A 16,404-nucleotide genomic window follows, 5' to 3' on the forward strand; every position below is an offset into this window, starting at 1 on the left:
GGGAGCTACAGGGGGATCTGGTTGGGACTCCTGGCAAGGCCTGCATTTTCCAACCCATTCCGTGACGTCCTGATCAAGTTGTGGCCACCACACATAACTACGAGCCAGACCCTTCATTCTGACTATACCAGGGTGTCCCTCATGTAGCAGTTCTAAAACCCGATGCTTCAACCATGAGGGAATGACCACCCGATCGCCCCACAATAAACAGCCACCGAGCATAGACAATTCGTTCTTTTTAGCAAAAAATACTTGAAATTCCCCACTGTCCACCGAAGTTGGCCACCCTCTCATGACCCAGCCCATAACAGTTCGAATAACAGTGTCTTTGGTAGATGCCCTTGCTACCTCGCCAGATGAGATAGGCCCCAGGGATACGACATCTAGCAACAAGACAGGGGCTTTCGGCGTCAGGTTTTCCAACAAATCAGGTAAGGGGCATCGGCTGAGGGCGTCAGCATGACCCAGAGTCCGACCCGGTCAGTGGATTAGCGACCAGGAAAATAGACCACCTGATCATCCAGGGGGAAAGAGCAGCCGGGGTCGGTTTGTCGCCAGCCAAAAGTCCCAATAAAGGCTGATGGTCTGTTATTAGTTCAAATGTCCGGCCAAACAAATATTCGTGAAATTTTTTGACCCCTGCCACAGCCGCCAATGCCTCCCTGTCCAGCTGGGTGTAATTTTGTTCTGCACTGGACAGGGTGTGAGAGTAATATGCAATGGGCGCCTCTAACCCATTCGGCAGTCTATGGCTCAATACAGTGCCCACTCCAAAAGGGGACGCATCGCAGACAAGAACAAGCAGCAATTCCGAATTGTATTGAATTAGAAAACTGTCTTCCGACAAAAGTTTTTTGACAGACTTAAACGCAGCCGCTTCAATCTTGTCCCAAACCCAAGGAACGTTTTTTCCTAACAATCTGTGTAACGGTTCTGCAATGGTAGCCTTGTCCTTAAGGAACATTGTATAAAAGTTCAGGAGTCCCAGAAATATCTGCAGTTCAGCCTTCAACTTTGGTGTAGGTGCATTTTGGATGGCCCTTACTTTGCTCTCTGTGGGGTGTATGCCCGTGCCGTCAATTCGGTAGCCCAGAAATTCTACAGACAGTACTGCAATTTTACATTTAGTTTTTTTGAGTTTTAGTCCCACTTCTCTAAATCTGGTGAGCACTAGCCTAACTCTTTCTCCAAGCTGCGCCTCATTCTGGGCACTAATGAGGACATCGTCAAAATAGGGTACAATCCCCGGGAGTCCTTGTAGTAGGCGCTCCATGGTGCTTTGGAAAAGCCCCGGTAAAATGCTAACCCCAAACTGAAGTCTAGTGCATTTGAACGCACCTCTGTGAGTTACTATGGTCTATGATTCTGCCATAGTGTCAGCCTCAGCTTGCCTGCTTCAGCTGCCATAAGAAATGGGGAGGGATTAGTTATGGAGCAAAGGGGGGGTAAGGGAGCAGGAGGTGGTTTTGTCTTTGTAGGAGGGGACTTCGTGAGAAACGAAACTGAATCTTCAAAAGGGGACGGCTGACCAACTGACCTACATTCCTGATGAATGACGCTGCCAGACGTGTTGCCACCTGACCTTTGGAAGACCTTTGGATTGGCTGATGATTTATGAACACGAGGGGGGGAGAAGCTTAGTAGATGCATTTCGCGCATTTTGCTCACTTCCAGCTTTAACTGGATTGCTAATCATTTCATATTCAGTAAAAGTACTAAATTCTTCAAAATGCTTGAGTTTGGGGTTTTCTTTCCTGGATACTGAAGGAAGCATACCTGACATTAAGCTGGAAGTCACAACCAGTCATCCCGGACAAAAACCGAGGGGACTGAAAATCCAAAGTATGTCAGATCGAGGGAGTGATGAAGAGGGGAAGATGGGGGCAGCGAGTTCAACCGCTCTCCAGTCGGAAAGAGAAACTGCAGAATGGTTGGAAAAACTCCGTTTGGAGCCGGAGGAAGCTAGATGGTCCAAAGGAGTGGGGAGACTGCCGGACTGGGGGGAGAACCCCCGGGGAGTGACGACTTCCAGACCCCGTAAAAAGGAGGCAGTGTGGATGCAACAGCAGAAGGAACGTCTCATGATAGACCAAGCCTTGCAGCTTATCCGTGATGTGGAAGAAAGCAGAAAAAACCATGAGTCTTTTGAAATTCCTGTGGAGAAGGGGGAAACAGACCCCAGGGGGGAGCCCGAAGAGACAGCCTGCGGGGGAGAGGAAGAGTTTGAGGAGGGAACATCCCAGGCTTCGGCAGCTCGAGGGAGAGATGCAGCCGGCCAGAGAACCCCAGCCTTGCAGGCCCCCCCCCTGCAGACGTAAAAAGCCAAAAATCCCCCCCCCTTCCTGGGAAGTTTGATGGGAATCCTAAAGCCTTGGGATTTTTCCTGACCCAAGTGTGGAACCACATGCAGGATTGGGGGGAGGACTACGAAACAGAGGCGGCTAAAGTCAGAAGCATTGCGAATGCCCTAGAGGGAGTAGCGGCTGAGTGGATGGTGGTTCTCCACAATAACAACTCCCTCTTGCTGAGAAATTACAACCAGTTCATGAGGGCCCTTAGAAGGCGTTTTGAAGACCATTTAGCTGAACGAAAGGCGAGACTCAGAATGAAGAGCATTCAGCAGGGCCGGAGACCGGTGGCAGAGTATATCCAAGAGTTTCGTGAACTGGCACCCTATATGACAGGCTGGTCAGAAATGGCTCTTTTGGAGAGTTTCAAGGATGGGCTGAATGAAGAGATATATCGGGACTGCAGAAGCATGGGGGTCCCCGATGATTTGGATAGATGGTACATAGTGGCTGAGGATGTAGAGATCGAGCTGAGACGGAGCGAACTCTGAGGCAGGCGGATGGGGGACCAGTCATCCTCTTTTCACCGTAAGGGGGCACCCAAGATGACTGGTGGGAAGACCGAATTCAAACCCAAGTCAAGCACTTCACCTGTTTCAAATGTGGGAAAGAGGGTCACCGGGCTGCTGAATGTTTCTCCAAGCCACTGCCAAGTTTCCGGGGCCGGCCAAAAGAAAGGTGACAAAATACCCGCCAAAACCCGCGGCACCGCCCTGAAAGGAGAAGTCGTTGAGTTCACTCCCCGAAACCAGAGTGAGTTGGGAACTCCGACCAACGATGACGACAGCGAGACGGACTCCGACTCTGACACCGACGATCGGGTGAGTCACACGGAAGAACCCTTACTCATTCCCGTAGAAATAAGAGTGCCCTCCACAGGGGCTCATGTGCAATTGTTAGCCCTGTTGGACTCGGGGTGCACTAGGTGCATAATTAGCCCCAAAGTAGTGGAGGAAATGGAACTGAGACTAACCTGTGCTCAAACACCCCAACATAGAACAACCTTTTGTAGTACAAGCTGATGCTAGCGACGTTGCCGTAGGAGCAATACTCTTGCAAAAGAATGAGAATGGAATATTACAACCCTGTGCTTACACATCCCGTAAACTATCAGAGACGGAAAGGAGATGGGCCATATGGGAGAAAGAAGCGTTTGCAGTTAGATGGGCGCTGTTAACATGGAGACAATTTTTAGAAGGGGCGAAACACCCTTTCGAGGTGTGGACTGATCATAAGAATCTAGAAGCATTAAAAACACCACGCAAACTATCACCCAAACAGGCGCGCTGGGCCCAACATTTCAAGCGTTTCAATTTCACTTTATGTTACCTTCCTGGGGGAAAAAATTTCATGGCGGACGCACTTTCCAGATTACCACAGTACAACAGCATAAAGAAGGAAGTGGTTCAACCAATGATCCCCTTAACGCAATTGGCAACACCTGTCACTACCAGAGCGCAGAGTAAAACCGAACCAGAACTCTCGGGGATTTACTCGAAAAATTACGAGAAGCGCTAAAAACTGACGAGTGGTTTAAGACCCACTCGAATGAATGCACACTTCGCGACGGACTACCTTGGGTTGGATCGAAATTGTATGTTCCAACCACATTAAGACCAACCGTATTGAAATATGCTCATGATGCCAAGGCCGCAGGACACTTTGCGTTTGTCAAGACTTTACATCTTGTTAAGAGACAATTTTGGTGGCCTGCACTTAAAAAGGACATAGAGGCATATGTGGCTAGCTGTCCAGTATGTGCCTCGGCTAAAAGACCTCCAGGAAAATCCCCTGGATTACTGCAAAGTGTGGCTAGACCGAACGCCCCATGGAAGGAAATATCTATGGATTTTATTGTGGACTTACCAGACAGTGAGGGCTGCACTGTCATTTGGGTAGTAACTGATTTGTTTTCCAAACAAGTACATTTCATCCCTTGCTCAAAGATCCCTTCAGCAAAAACCCTCGCAAAACTGTTTATTCAGCAGATTTACCGACTACATGGATCTCCAAAAAGAATAATTTCTGACAGGGGTGTGCAATTTACTTCCAGTTTCTGGAGGGAGTTTTTGAAATTGATAGGCTCCGCACAGGGGTTGAGTTCCAGTCACCACCCTCAGACAAATGGGGCTTGCGAAAGAACCAATGGGATGCTCGAACAATACCTTAGGTGTTAAGTAAATTACCAGCAAGACAATTGGGTAGACTTGTTGCCATTTGCAGAAGTGGCATATAACAATTCTGTACACAGTAGCACCGGATTCACCCCTTTTAAGGTCGCATCGGGCCAGGATTTTGTACCCATTCCCGAGCTACCTCAAAATGATCCCCAAAATCCCTCCTTGATGGATTGGATTGAACAATTAAAGAGCACCTGGGCAGTGACTTGGAAGGCATTAGATGAGGCACACCGGGCTCATAAGGCGCAAGCCGATAAGAAAAGGTCCCCAGCTCACATTTATAAAGTGGGGGACAAAGTCTATTTGTCTACCAAATACTTACAAACCACCCAGAAGTCCCAAAAGCTGGGGCTTAAGTATGTAGGACCATTCCGTGTGATTAGACTGATTAATCCAGTGACAGTTGAATTGGAATTGCCAAAAACCTTGAGACGAATACATCCTGTATTTCATGTTAGTTTATTGAAACCTGAACACTCATCTCCCCTAAGGGCTGATCAAAGCACCCCTCCAATTCCCATTCTCATAGAGGGGGAGCAACATTTTGAGGTTAGGGAAATCTTGGACTCTAGAAAACACCATGGTAAAGTCCAATATCTGATTGCCTGGAAACATTTTCCTTTATCTCAGGCTGAATGGGTGAATAAACGGGATGTCCGAGCTCCCAAGAAAGTACAACAATTCTATACCAAATACCCAGATAAACCATAATTATTGTATATATTTTGTTTCTCTCTCTTTTCTTTCCTTTTATTTAGGACTAACATCTCTTCTGCAAGGGGGGGCGAATGTCAGCCTCAGCTTGCCTGCTTCAGCTGCCATAAGAAACGGGGAGAGATTAGTTATGGAGCAAAGGGGGGGTAAGGCAGCAGGAGGTGGTTTTGTCTTTGTAGGATGGGACTTCATGAGAAACGAAACTGAATCTTCAAAAGGGGACGGCTGACCAACTGACCTACATTCCTGATGAATGACGCTGCCAGACGTGTTGCCACCTAACCTTTGGAAGACCTTTGGATTGGCTGATGATTTATGAACACGAGGGGGGGAGAAGCTTAGTAGATGCATTTCGCGTGTTTTGCTCACTTCCAGCTTTAACTGGGCTGCTAATCATTTCATATTCAGTAAAAGTACTAAATTCTTCAAAATGCTTGAGTTTGGGGTTTTCTTTCCTGAATACCTGCAGCTGCTGGTACGCCTGCGCAAGGTCTAATTTAGCGAATATCTTGCCAGGGCCCAGGGAATGAAGCAAATGATGGACTATTGGGACTGGGTACGCGCTCTGTTGGAGCGCCTTATTGATTGTGCATTTATAATCAGCGCAGATTCTGATTGATCCATTTGACTTGACTGGAGTGACTATTGGGGTTTCCCACTTGGCATGAACTACAGGGACCAGCACCCCTTGCTTAATCAGTTTGTCAAGTTCTGCGTCTATTTTTGGTTTTAAGGCAAATGGTACTCGTCTTGCCTTTAACCTAATCTGGGCTACATTAGGGTCTAGATTAAAAGAAATAGGGGTCCCCACATACTTGCCTAGCAAATCTTCAAAAACATCCTGGAATTTGTGCAGGAGACTGTCCTTTAGAGACGATCTGCCAAGGCTGTGGACACCCGTGAAGCCCATGCTGAGGGCTCGAAACCACCCTAGGCCCAGGAGGCTTGGTAGTGACTTGCTGACGATCGTCAGGGGAAGCTCCTTTCGGATCTCGCCGTAGGTGATCCGGAACGTGCCCACGCCTTCCACAGGAACTCGGTTTCCTTGGTAGTCGAGGAGGTGAACTCGTTGCCATGATAACTGGTTTCTTTGGAACTTCGGTAGAAGTGACTTAAGCGTTGCCCAGGACATAATTGATAGGGCAGACCCGGTATCGATTTCCATGTCGCATGGTCTCCCTTCGATCTCTACTCTGGTGTAGACCTTTTCCTCTACAGACGTGCTGGCTTGGCCGATTCTCGTGCTGTAGGTGTCTCGCTTTTGATTCTTGTGCCATTTTCTCGCGCTGCCATCTTTGGTTGGCTGATTTGAACGTGTTGGTTCTGATTGGTTGTTGTGGTCACGTGACCTGATATTTCTAGGAAATGGAGCTCTACAGACTCTAGCCAAATGGCCCTTTTTTTCACATCGCCTTCAAATGGCGTCTCGATATTTACAGGACTGTCTCTTGTGAGCTCCACTGCAACTTGAGCAGTTTTCTCAGTGACGACTTTGCTCGCCTTTCTTTTTGTCAGTGTGGAAGTGGTCCTCATCTGACTCTTCTTCCGTACTGGTCTGCGCCTCCTCTTGATGAACAGGTGTTGACTTTGGGCCGTCTTTCCCCGACTGTGGACGTTGTAGTGCTTCGGAAGCCTTAGTGGATGCTTCGTGCACTCTTGCTTCGTCAAGCGCGCCGGCTAATGTTAAGTCTGGCTTTGCGAGCAGGCGCCTCTGTAAACGAGTGTCTCTAACGCCACAAATCAACTGTTCAAGGAGTGCATCGTCAAGATCTCGGTAGTCGCAATGCATTGCGGCTTTTCGGAGGGCAGCTACGTATGCGCTGACCGGTTCTCCTTCTCTTTGTACTTGTTGCCTGAGCTCGTAGCGTTATACAAACTTTGAAGGAATGGGAGCATAGTGGGCTCTCAGGTTTGCTTGCAGTACGTTCCAGGGGACCGTCTGAACTGGTGTAGGTTTGCAGAGGGATTCGGCCATCTCGAAAACGTCTGGTCCGCAGTGACTCAGGAAGAGAGCTCTTTTCTGATTTGCCAGGAGACCTTGCATCTCGCTTGCTTCCAGGGAACACTCAAACCTGGTTAGATACGACCCCCATTTTTCTCGGGTCGGGTTGAAGGGTTTTGGCAGAACGTAGGCAGACATCGCCGTATGTCTCCGCAGTACGCTCGTCACCCTGGCTGAAACTCAAAGCTCTTTTTGTCTGCTTCTTGTGGCCTCTATCCCACCTTCGTCGCCAATGTAGTAGCACGGGAATAACGAGAGGCCCAAGCAAGCTAGTGACAACAGCTCTTTAATTCAGGGTGAGACTTCAGCAAAGAAACACAAGCAACAGCCTTCCTTATATACAGTTCTGAAACAACCGTTAACCAATCACAAACAGTTTATAATTTAAATCTCCTGCACAAAATATATACATACATAACACTTCCTGTTTTTTGTTCTATAAAGATATGTATCTTAAAGGAGGCCTTTGTTCAGGATGTAAAACAGAATGCATGTCTGAACATTTTGGCCAAAATAAAAAAGCTATTTCTGATCTCGAAATTCATCTCCATTCTTTTTCTGCAACAGTCCCACACCATTATCTTACACCCTAAGGGCCATACTGACCTCATTAACACATTATGTAATTGAATACTAGCTGTTGTCTTTATCTAATCAAATACTTTCTTTATCGATACACATGTATATTTTCATGTGCATATGTTTATAAAAAGAGGCCACAACCTCTCCCATCTTTAGGTGTGCCTTTGCCTCCAGGGCTGTCAATAACCAGTTCGTGTGTTAGTATAACTGGGTCCTGATTTCCAGTTCAAATGATCCCTTAGATAGTTCTGCTATACTAAACTATGGCCCAGATAGGGCAGTATCCAATTTTTTTTACTACCGGCGTGGCTTGGTGGGCATAGTGTGGTTTGGTAGGTGTGGCAGGAGAAGGATACTGCAAAATCTCCACTCCCACCCCATTCCAGGGGAAGGATACTGCAAAATCTCCATTCCCTCCCCACTCCAGGGAAAGGATACTGCAAAATTCCCATTCCCTCCCCACTCCAGGGGAAGGATACTGCAAAATCTCAATTCCCACCCCACTCAAGAGCCAGCCAGAGGTGGTATTTGCCAGTTCTCTGAACTACTCAAAATTTCCATTACCAGTTCTCCAGAACCTGTCAGAACCTGCTGGATTTCACCCCTGAGATAGGGGAAGAAAGGCATGTAAACCACAACTATGTTCTGAAGGCTCCTTCGGATACTGACAATATTTTGCTTTTCTACTTTTAGATCTATAAATTCTTTCCTTTCTTCATGAAACATCTCCTAGGACCTCTCAAGGAGACATTGGACTCACCATTCAATCTTTCATTTGTAAAATGAGAAATAGAACAAAACAAGAAATATTATTCTGTGCATGAGCCACATAATTTCCTTGAGTGTTATCTGGTTCAAAAGGTAAAGGTTTACCTCCATTCCTCTACCAGCAATAAAATACCTTATGCCACCAGACTCCAAATTGTGGGCTTAGACAATTTAGAACTATGTCGACTTCAGTCTGACCTAAGCATAGTACATAAAATTATCTACTATAATGTCCTACCTGTCAATGACTACTTCAGCTTCAACCGCAACAATACACAAGCAAATAATAGATACAAACTCAAGGTAAACTGCTCCAAACTAGATTGCAGAAAATATGACTTCAGCAACAGAGTGGTCAATGCCTGGAATGCACTACCTGGCTCTGTAGTTTCTTCCCCAAACCCCCAAAACTTTAACCTTAAACTGTCTACTGTTGACCTCACCCCATTCCTAAGAGGTCTGTAAGGGGCGTGCATAAGTGCACCAGCGTGCCTACCGTCCCTGTCCTAATATTCTTTTTTACTTACTCTTTTCATGTATTCAAATTACGTTTATACTTTTACCTGTTATCTTATATATGCTTGACAAAACAAACAAACAAACAAACAAACAAACAAACAAACAAACAAACAAACAAAAACGCGACACATTTGGAGGCTGAAAATGCAATGCGCTGTGCCCAAAATGGCTACCCGGAACATCTCCTCCCCTCTTTTACCCCTTCCGTGCTTCTCCTGCTTTAGTCACTGGAACACCTTCTGATGATCAGCTGTGCTTTTGAAGCTGTTTTTCAGCCCCAATCCGGCACTTGTGAGTGAAGCGATCTTCCGCGCTTTGCCTGCTTTTCTAATTGCTGCTCCCTCCGATGATCAACTATGCGTTAGAAGCCGTTTTTTTAGACTCAATCAGACCCAACCTCAAAATCAGCAAGTGAACTAATGTGCTGAAGCTGACCAGGCTAAAGACACTAGCCAGATGAATATCTGGTAGACAAAATCCCCCCCCCATTTTCCTCCCCAAAAACTAAGGTGCGATTTATACTCCGGTGCATCTTATACTCCAAAAAATATGATATATGAAAAATATTATTAAATTGCACATGCTGGTGGGACTCACTTCAAGGCACATTATGAGAAAGACCTCACCTAACAAGGTGATACACTCATATTTATACATCTCAGAAAGACAGGAGAGACTAATGCAGGGGTGAAATGCTCCCGGTTCGGACCGGATCGCTCAATCTGGTAGCGAGGGTGGCAGATGCTTTGGAGAACCAGTAGCAAAAATCCCTGCCCCCTCCCACATGCCCAGCTGAGCCACGCAATCATCAGAGGCTTTTTTATTTTTATTTTTAAAAGCTTTTTTTCTACAATCTCTTTGGCTGAAAAAATGCTTTTAAAAGTAAAAAAAAAAAGCCTCTGATGATCATGCGGCTCAGCTGGGATTGTCAGAGGCTTTTAAAAGCATTTTTTCTACAATTTCTGAAGAGGTTGTTAAAAAAATGCTTTTAAAAGGCTCTGACGATCCCAGCCGAGTTGCCTGATCATCAGAGGCTTTTAAAAGCATTTTTTTAAACAACTTCTTCAGCCAAAGAGATTGTAGAAAAAATGTTTCCAAAAGAAAAAAAAAAGCCTCTGACGATCAGGCAACTCAGCTGGGATCGTCAGAGCCTTTTAAAAGCATTTTTTTACAACCTCTTCGGCCAAAGAGGTTGTAGAAGAATAGTTTTAAAAGAAAAAAAAAAGTTGGCCATGCCCACTCAGTCACATTACCTCCCCAAGCCACGCCCACAGAACCGGTAGTAACAAATTTTACACTTCACCACTGGACTAATGTATAAGCAACAGATGATGTCACAGGTAAAGGATCTTAAGTTACTATAAATAATGGAGTTCAAGTTAGCTCCTGCACATGCTTTCCTTCAGAAACCAAAACGGAGGAACTGAAGCAATGAAACAGCAATAAAATATCTGTCATAAATCAAGAGGAGGAGGCAATTTGGGCATGCCAGATATCGACAAAGAAAAACATTTACCATTGTATAAGATAATAAATTTTGGCCTTATACTTGTATACATCAACTCGGTTTAAACAATTCCATTCTTCTAAGAACTGAGTTTCCCCACATGTTGGACCATGGACTAACCAACTATATTGTTTAAGTTGTGTGTTGTGTATATGTGACTAATTTATGGTTTAATGTCGGGTGGACCTAAATGGAGTACCGTAATTTACTAATGAAGAATAGAGCACTGGCTTAGCAATTCCTCTACATAAAACACTATCCTAGGGAAACTAAAATTCTCAATTCAGCTAGCAAACGTTTAGTAGGCCAAGAATAATCAGCTAGGAAGCGATACCGGGAGGTGAATAGCGTTCTGGATAATCAATAGAAATTATATTCCTCAAATATATGGGTTTGTAGAAAACAGCCTTTTTGTTCTTTCAGAACCCCAATTATTTATTTTAATTGTTTTATTTATTAAATTTACATGCTACCCATCTCACTCCCCAAAACAACCCTTTGGATTATGTTGTAGTCCCACACCATTATCTGACACCCTAAGGGCCATACTAGCCTCATTAACACATGATGCAATTGAATACTAAGTGTTGTCTTTACCTAATCAAATACCTTCTTTATCTATACACATGTATATTCTCATATGCACATGTCTATAAAAAGATGCCACAACCTCTCCCATCTTTAGGTATGCCTTTGCCTCCAGGGCTGTCAATAACCAGTTTGTGCGTTAGTGTAACTGGGTCCTGATTTCCACTTCAAATGATTCCCTTAGATAGTTTTGCTATACTAAACTATGTCCCAGATAGGGCAGTATCCAATTTTTTTTTTACTACCGGCGTGGCTTGGTGGGCATAGTGTGGCTTGGTAGGTGTTCTATAGAATAGAATTTTTTATTGGCCAAGCGTGATTGGACACACAAGGAATTTGTCTTTGGTGCATAGGCTCTCAGTGTACATAAAAGAAAAGATACATTCATCAAGGATCATAAGGTACAACACTTAATGATAGTCATAGGGAACAAATAAGTAATCAAATCATATTAGGAAACAGTCAAGATAAATTGTAAGGATCAATTTCCATATACCAGGAAACTTATTGCTACCCCCTCCGGCCCTCTATTTAGATCACATCATTCAATCCAACTGGTTTCCAGGAGCCATTTGGCAAATGTCCCAGAAGCCTGGCTGGTCTTTCAGTTTGGTATCCATTCAATCTCCAGAATCCAAGGGTAACAAAGGCACTTGGCAGGATTGCACTGCAGGGAACACTTTCCTGGCATTGATTCAGAGGAATATATTGTATAATCAAAGAATTCTGAGAGAGGAAAACTTATTAAAAATAAAAAAAGATGCTAAGACTGTCACTGCGTTATTTTATTTACCAGAAAACTTTTCTTCACGTTTCTTTTCAGAATATTGCAACAAGGAATAAGCCTCGATCCATCCTCTAAACCAGGGTGATTTTTTCCCAGAGCCAAACATGGGATTAATCAACGCCCTGACAAAGACTAAATGGAAAGTAATATGTTTTATTGACATCCAAAGGAAACAAAGGTTACTTAGCACATTTTTCATACACAACCTCCTGGCCTTTGGTTGTCCAGATTAGTTATGTTGTGTGAACCCAGCAATATAATGGCTAAGTTTCAGTATTGATTAAATAGAAGCAAAACACAATATTAAGTAAATAGGTATATAGGAAATATTTATCATACTGAATATTTGTTCTCTATTTCGTTTTGTGCTTTTTATGTTGTTTAGGTTTAAGCCTGTGTGGGAATAGCACACAATTTATAAGGGCGTGGATGCATTGACGTCTTTGCAACAGGTGCTTCGTTGAGTTCTTTCATTCCTTCAGGCAACTGGAAGCTGAAGGCCCTCAACAGGTTGGTCAGAAAGATGAAGATCTCAATTCTTGCCAGCTGCTCTCCTGCACAGGCACGTAGACCTATAGGTGAGACAAAGCATGGATGAAGCAGATAATAATCTGTTCTGCAGAATATAAACCATCAGCAAAGAAATCTGTAAAGATCTGAAACAGATGAAACAGATGTCCATGTTGAATACTACTATTTTTGAGCAAACTCAATTCCTAGAGCTACTTTCTCCCTTTTAATTTGCTTGTTGAACTCCTGTCAGAGAGATGCCTTTAATTCAGGTTGTAAGTGCTATATCCTTTCAAAGGCAAGATTACACACCCATGAAAAACTAGTCCAACATGTTTTCCAGAGATGGGATTCCAAGATGGAAGTCCACCAACTTATTCCACGTTGCATCAGCCTACTGTGGAGTAGGGGATGCGGTGGCTCAGTGGCTAACACACCGAGCTTGTCGATCAGAAAGGTCAGCAGTTTGGCGGTTCGAATCCCTAGCACCGCATAACAGAGTGAGCTCCTGTTACTTGTCCCAGCTTCTGCCAACCTAGCAGTTCGAAAGCACGTTAAAAAATGCAAGTAGAAAAATAGGGACCCCCTTTGGTGGGAAGATAACAGCGTTCCGTGCGCCTTTGGTGTTGAGTCCTGCTGGCCACATGACCACAGAGACGTCTTCAGACAGCGCTGGCTCTTCGGCTTTGAAACGGAGATGAGCACCACCCCCTAGAGTCAGGAACGACTAGCAAGTATATGTGAGAGAAACTTTTACTTTTACCTTACAGCTGGAGTGGATGGAGGTGGACTGGATATAATATAGGAATTCCCTTTCACTGAACAAACACCTCTTCTTGTTATTCTATGCTTGCTATATCTGGCTGTCTGGACAAATGTCAAGTAAAAAGTCTGCCAAATAACCCTTCTTCCTGTCCTCTTCAGAATAATTGTAATTGTGGCATTGGACTGCATTTTAAATCCTACGGGATTTAAATATTCATGCTCAGATTGTCAGTTTTGGAATGGTCCAGCTTGTTTGTTTGTTTGTTTTTTATTTATTTATTTGTCAAACATGTACAAGATAGCAGGTATAGGTATAAACATAAACATAAACAAAGGAAGTAAGTACAGGTAAATGGGGACAGTATTTATTTATTTTATTATTTATTTAATTTATTTATTTGATTTGATTTATATGCCGCCCTTCTCCGGAGACTCAGGGCGGCTTACAATGTGCTAAGCAATAGCCTTCATCCTTTTGTATATTTATACAAAGTCAGCTTATTGCCCCCACAAACTGGGTCCTCAATTTACCTACCTTAGAAAGGATGGAAGGCTGAGTCAACCTTGAGCCTGGCGAGATTCGAACCTGCAGTAATTGCAGGCAGCTGGTCTTAATAACAAGATGCTTTAGACCACTGTACTACCAAGGCTCCTTGTAGGATAGGGACGATAGGGACGCTGGTGCGCTTTTGCATGCCCCCTTCATGGACCTCTTAGGAATGGGGTGAGGTCTACGGTAGACAGTTTAAGGTTAAAGTTTTGGGGGTTTGAGAAAGTAACAACAGAGTTGTGTAGAGCATTCCAGGCGTTGACCACTCTGTTGCTGAAGTCGTATTTTCTACAATCGAGTTTGGAGCGGTTTATCTTGAGTTTGTATCGATTGTTTGCCCTTGTATTATTGTGGTTGAAGCTGAAGTAATCATTGACATTGTTTGCTGTGATTGCCATGGATCTGTTCCAATACTATTCGGCCAAGATGCTGACTTTGATATTTTGTTTCTATCTGCTCTGCATAAGTCTTATTGCCGTGGATAGATGTGATGCCATTTTGCAGGAATGGAAATCAACTTCTGCAGAAATTGCAGATGACCTATTATAAATCATGTTATGCAGCGATGATGGACCACCAAAACACTGTGATGGAGGTACCAGATAGGTCTAGATGGAATACACCTGTGGTGGGTTGCCCCTGGTTCGGACCGGTTCTATAGAACCGGTAGTAAAACCGGCGGGAGGCTTCGCCCACTGACCCGGATGTCATCAGAAGTGATCTGCGCATGCAGATATGCAGAAGAGCGTGTATGGGCATGATGTGAACCGATAGTAAAGGTAAGTAGAACCCACCTCTGGAGTACACCAAGGGAATCTTATGTCTGTTGTAGAGTCCTGGATGATTTGTGAAATATGGAGATGGCCCAAACAATTCTAATGTTACTCATAAGTGTCTCTTTTCACTAGCAGAGTTGAGTCACCTTTTGATTTATGACTCTAGATCATTTTCAACTATTGCAGGTAATGAAGATAGCAATAGTCTAAGAGCTCCAGATGTATTTGGATGAAACTGCCCATTTCATCTGCGATTTTATCTGTCTATATGATACTGAATCTGTTTTATTCTCTTTTCAAATAAACTATGCCAGAAACTGGATGTGGGGAAAGACAATTCTCCTGCCTCCTCAGTTACTTTCAGTTCATTGACCGTGTATACTTCTGAGCCATCAATTGGAGTTAGGCTTTTGGGGGCATAGTGGTTCATGTTGGACTATACCCAGAAGGTGATTTTCAGCGATTCCTATAGAACTTGGTCATCGATATGGATCAATGTGATCCCTATTAACCAATTTCAGGGAAATAATCAGTTTCCTTGAATGTGTCTTCAACCTGATAAATGGTTGGCTGAAGGAAAACAAGTGTCAACTTGCAAAGGTTTCAAGTTGCCTTGAGCAGAAGGGAGGGAGAACTGATAGAGTTGACTGATTTCCCAAACTGAAGCTACATTCCATACATGCTTTCTTACCGCAATCAGAAGGAGGGTGTTGGATTTCACAGCCAGCCAAAGTGGTTAATTGGAAAATATGATTTATGACATGGCCAGGGATGAGGGGAGAGACAGGGACATAGGGGAATGTAAATCTACATGGGATTAGTTCTAACTGCATCCGAATATTGCCGAAATGCTGCTCCTAATAAATCACTGTATTTCTTTTGAAGTTTGGCTCATGGCTCATGAATTAATTAGGGCATCTTTTGGAAACTTTACAACAAGCTCAAGTTAAATTCAGACAGTAGCTTTCGGGCACAGTGCTTTGAATCTGTGGGTGTGGTTAGCCATTGCTTAAATTGCTTTGTCAAACAGAAATAATGCCAGATTGAATAGGCCATCTGTCTCCTGCTCAGAAGTGACCATAAACGTGAGGGACAAAACCAGGAGTAGTATTCACTTACCTTTGCTACCAGTTCACAAATGTGAGCATGCGCTCACAGGGCCTTCCGCGTATGTGCAGAGCGTCAAAAACGGGATGTGATTACATCTGGGCAGGTGAGCGGAGCCTCCCACAGCCGCCGCTACTGGTTCGCCCAATGCAGATAGAACCGGCTGAATACCACCACTGGATAAGACCCTGGTACCAGTGATGGATTCCAATTATTTTTTACTACTGGTTCTGTGGGAGTGGCTTGGTGGGCATGGTGTGGCTTGGTGGGCATGGCAGGGGAAGGATACTGCAAACTCCCCATTCCCTCCTCACTCCTGGGAGAAGGATATTGCAAAAACTCCATTCCCACCCCACTCTTGGGCCAGCCAGAGGTGGTATTTGCCGATTCTCAGAACTATTCAAAATTTCCGCTACCAGTTTTCCGAACTTCTCAAAAGTTCTGCTACCAGATCTCCAGAACCTGTCAGAACCTGCTGGATTTCACCGCTGCCTGGTGCACAAGGAAGGTTTTTAGGAAGAGGAATGTTATTGCTAAGATAAACATTTAATCCACCTTGTAACTTTTAACTTGTAATCTTTAGCTGAACTGTGTAACTATGACGCCTGAAGAAGTATGCAAGATGTTGCTCTTAATGATTGGCTTATAATTATGTGTGTTGACCTGATTAGTTCATGGCAATTGGTGCTTTTCAAAATTGT

At 44.3% G+C, this 16,404-nt stretch overlaps 1 protein-coding gene across 1 annotated transcript in view; it reads right to left on the reverse strand.

Annotated features, from left to right (window-relative positions):
• Positions 1 to 12,382: 12,382 nt before the first annotated feature.
• The window catches only part of LOC117660251 (cytochrome P450 2J5-like), a 39,686-nt gene continuing 35,664 nt past the window's right edge, over positions 12,383 to 16,404 (reverse strand). Inside the window, exon 9 of the mRNA XM_060684933.2 lies at positions 12,383 to 12,567. Coding sequence (XP_060540916.2) covers positions 12,383 to 12,567 — 185 coding nt within the window. The remainder of the gene's footprint in view (positions 12,568 to 16,404) is intronic.

Source organism: Pantherophis guttatus, chromosome 6 (assembly GCF_059756535.1).
Source record: "Pantherophis guttatus breed Tessera chromosome 6, ASM5975653v1, whole genome shotgun sequence".
Classification (NCBI taxonomy): Eukaryota; Metazoa; Chordata; class Lepidosauria; order Squamata; family Colubridae; genus Pantherophis; species Pantherophis guttatus.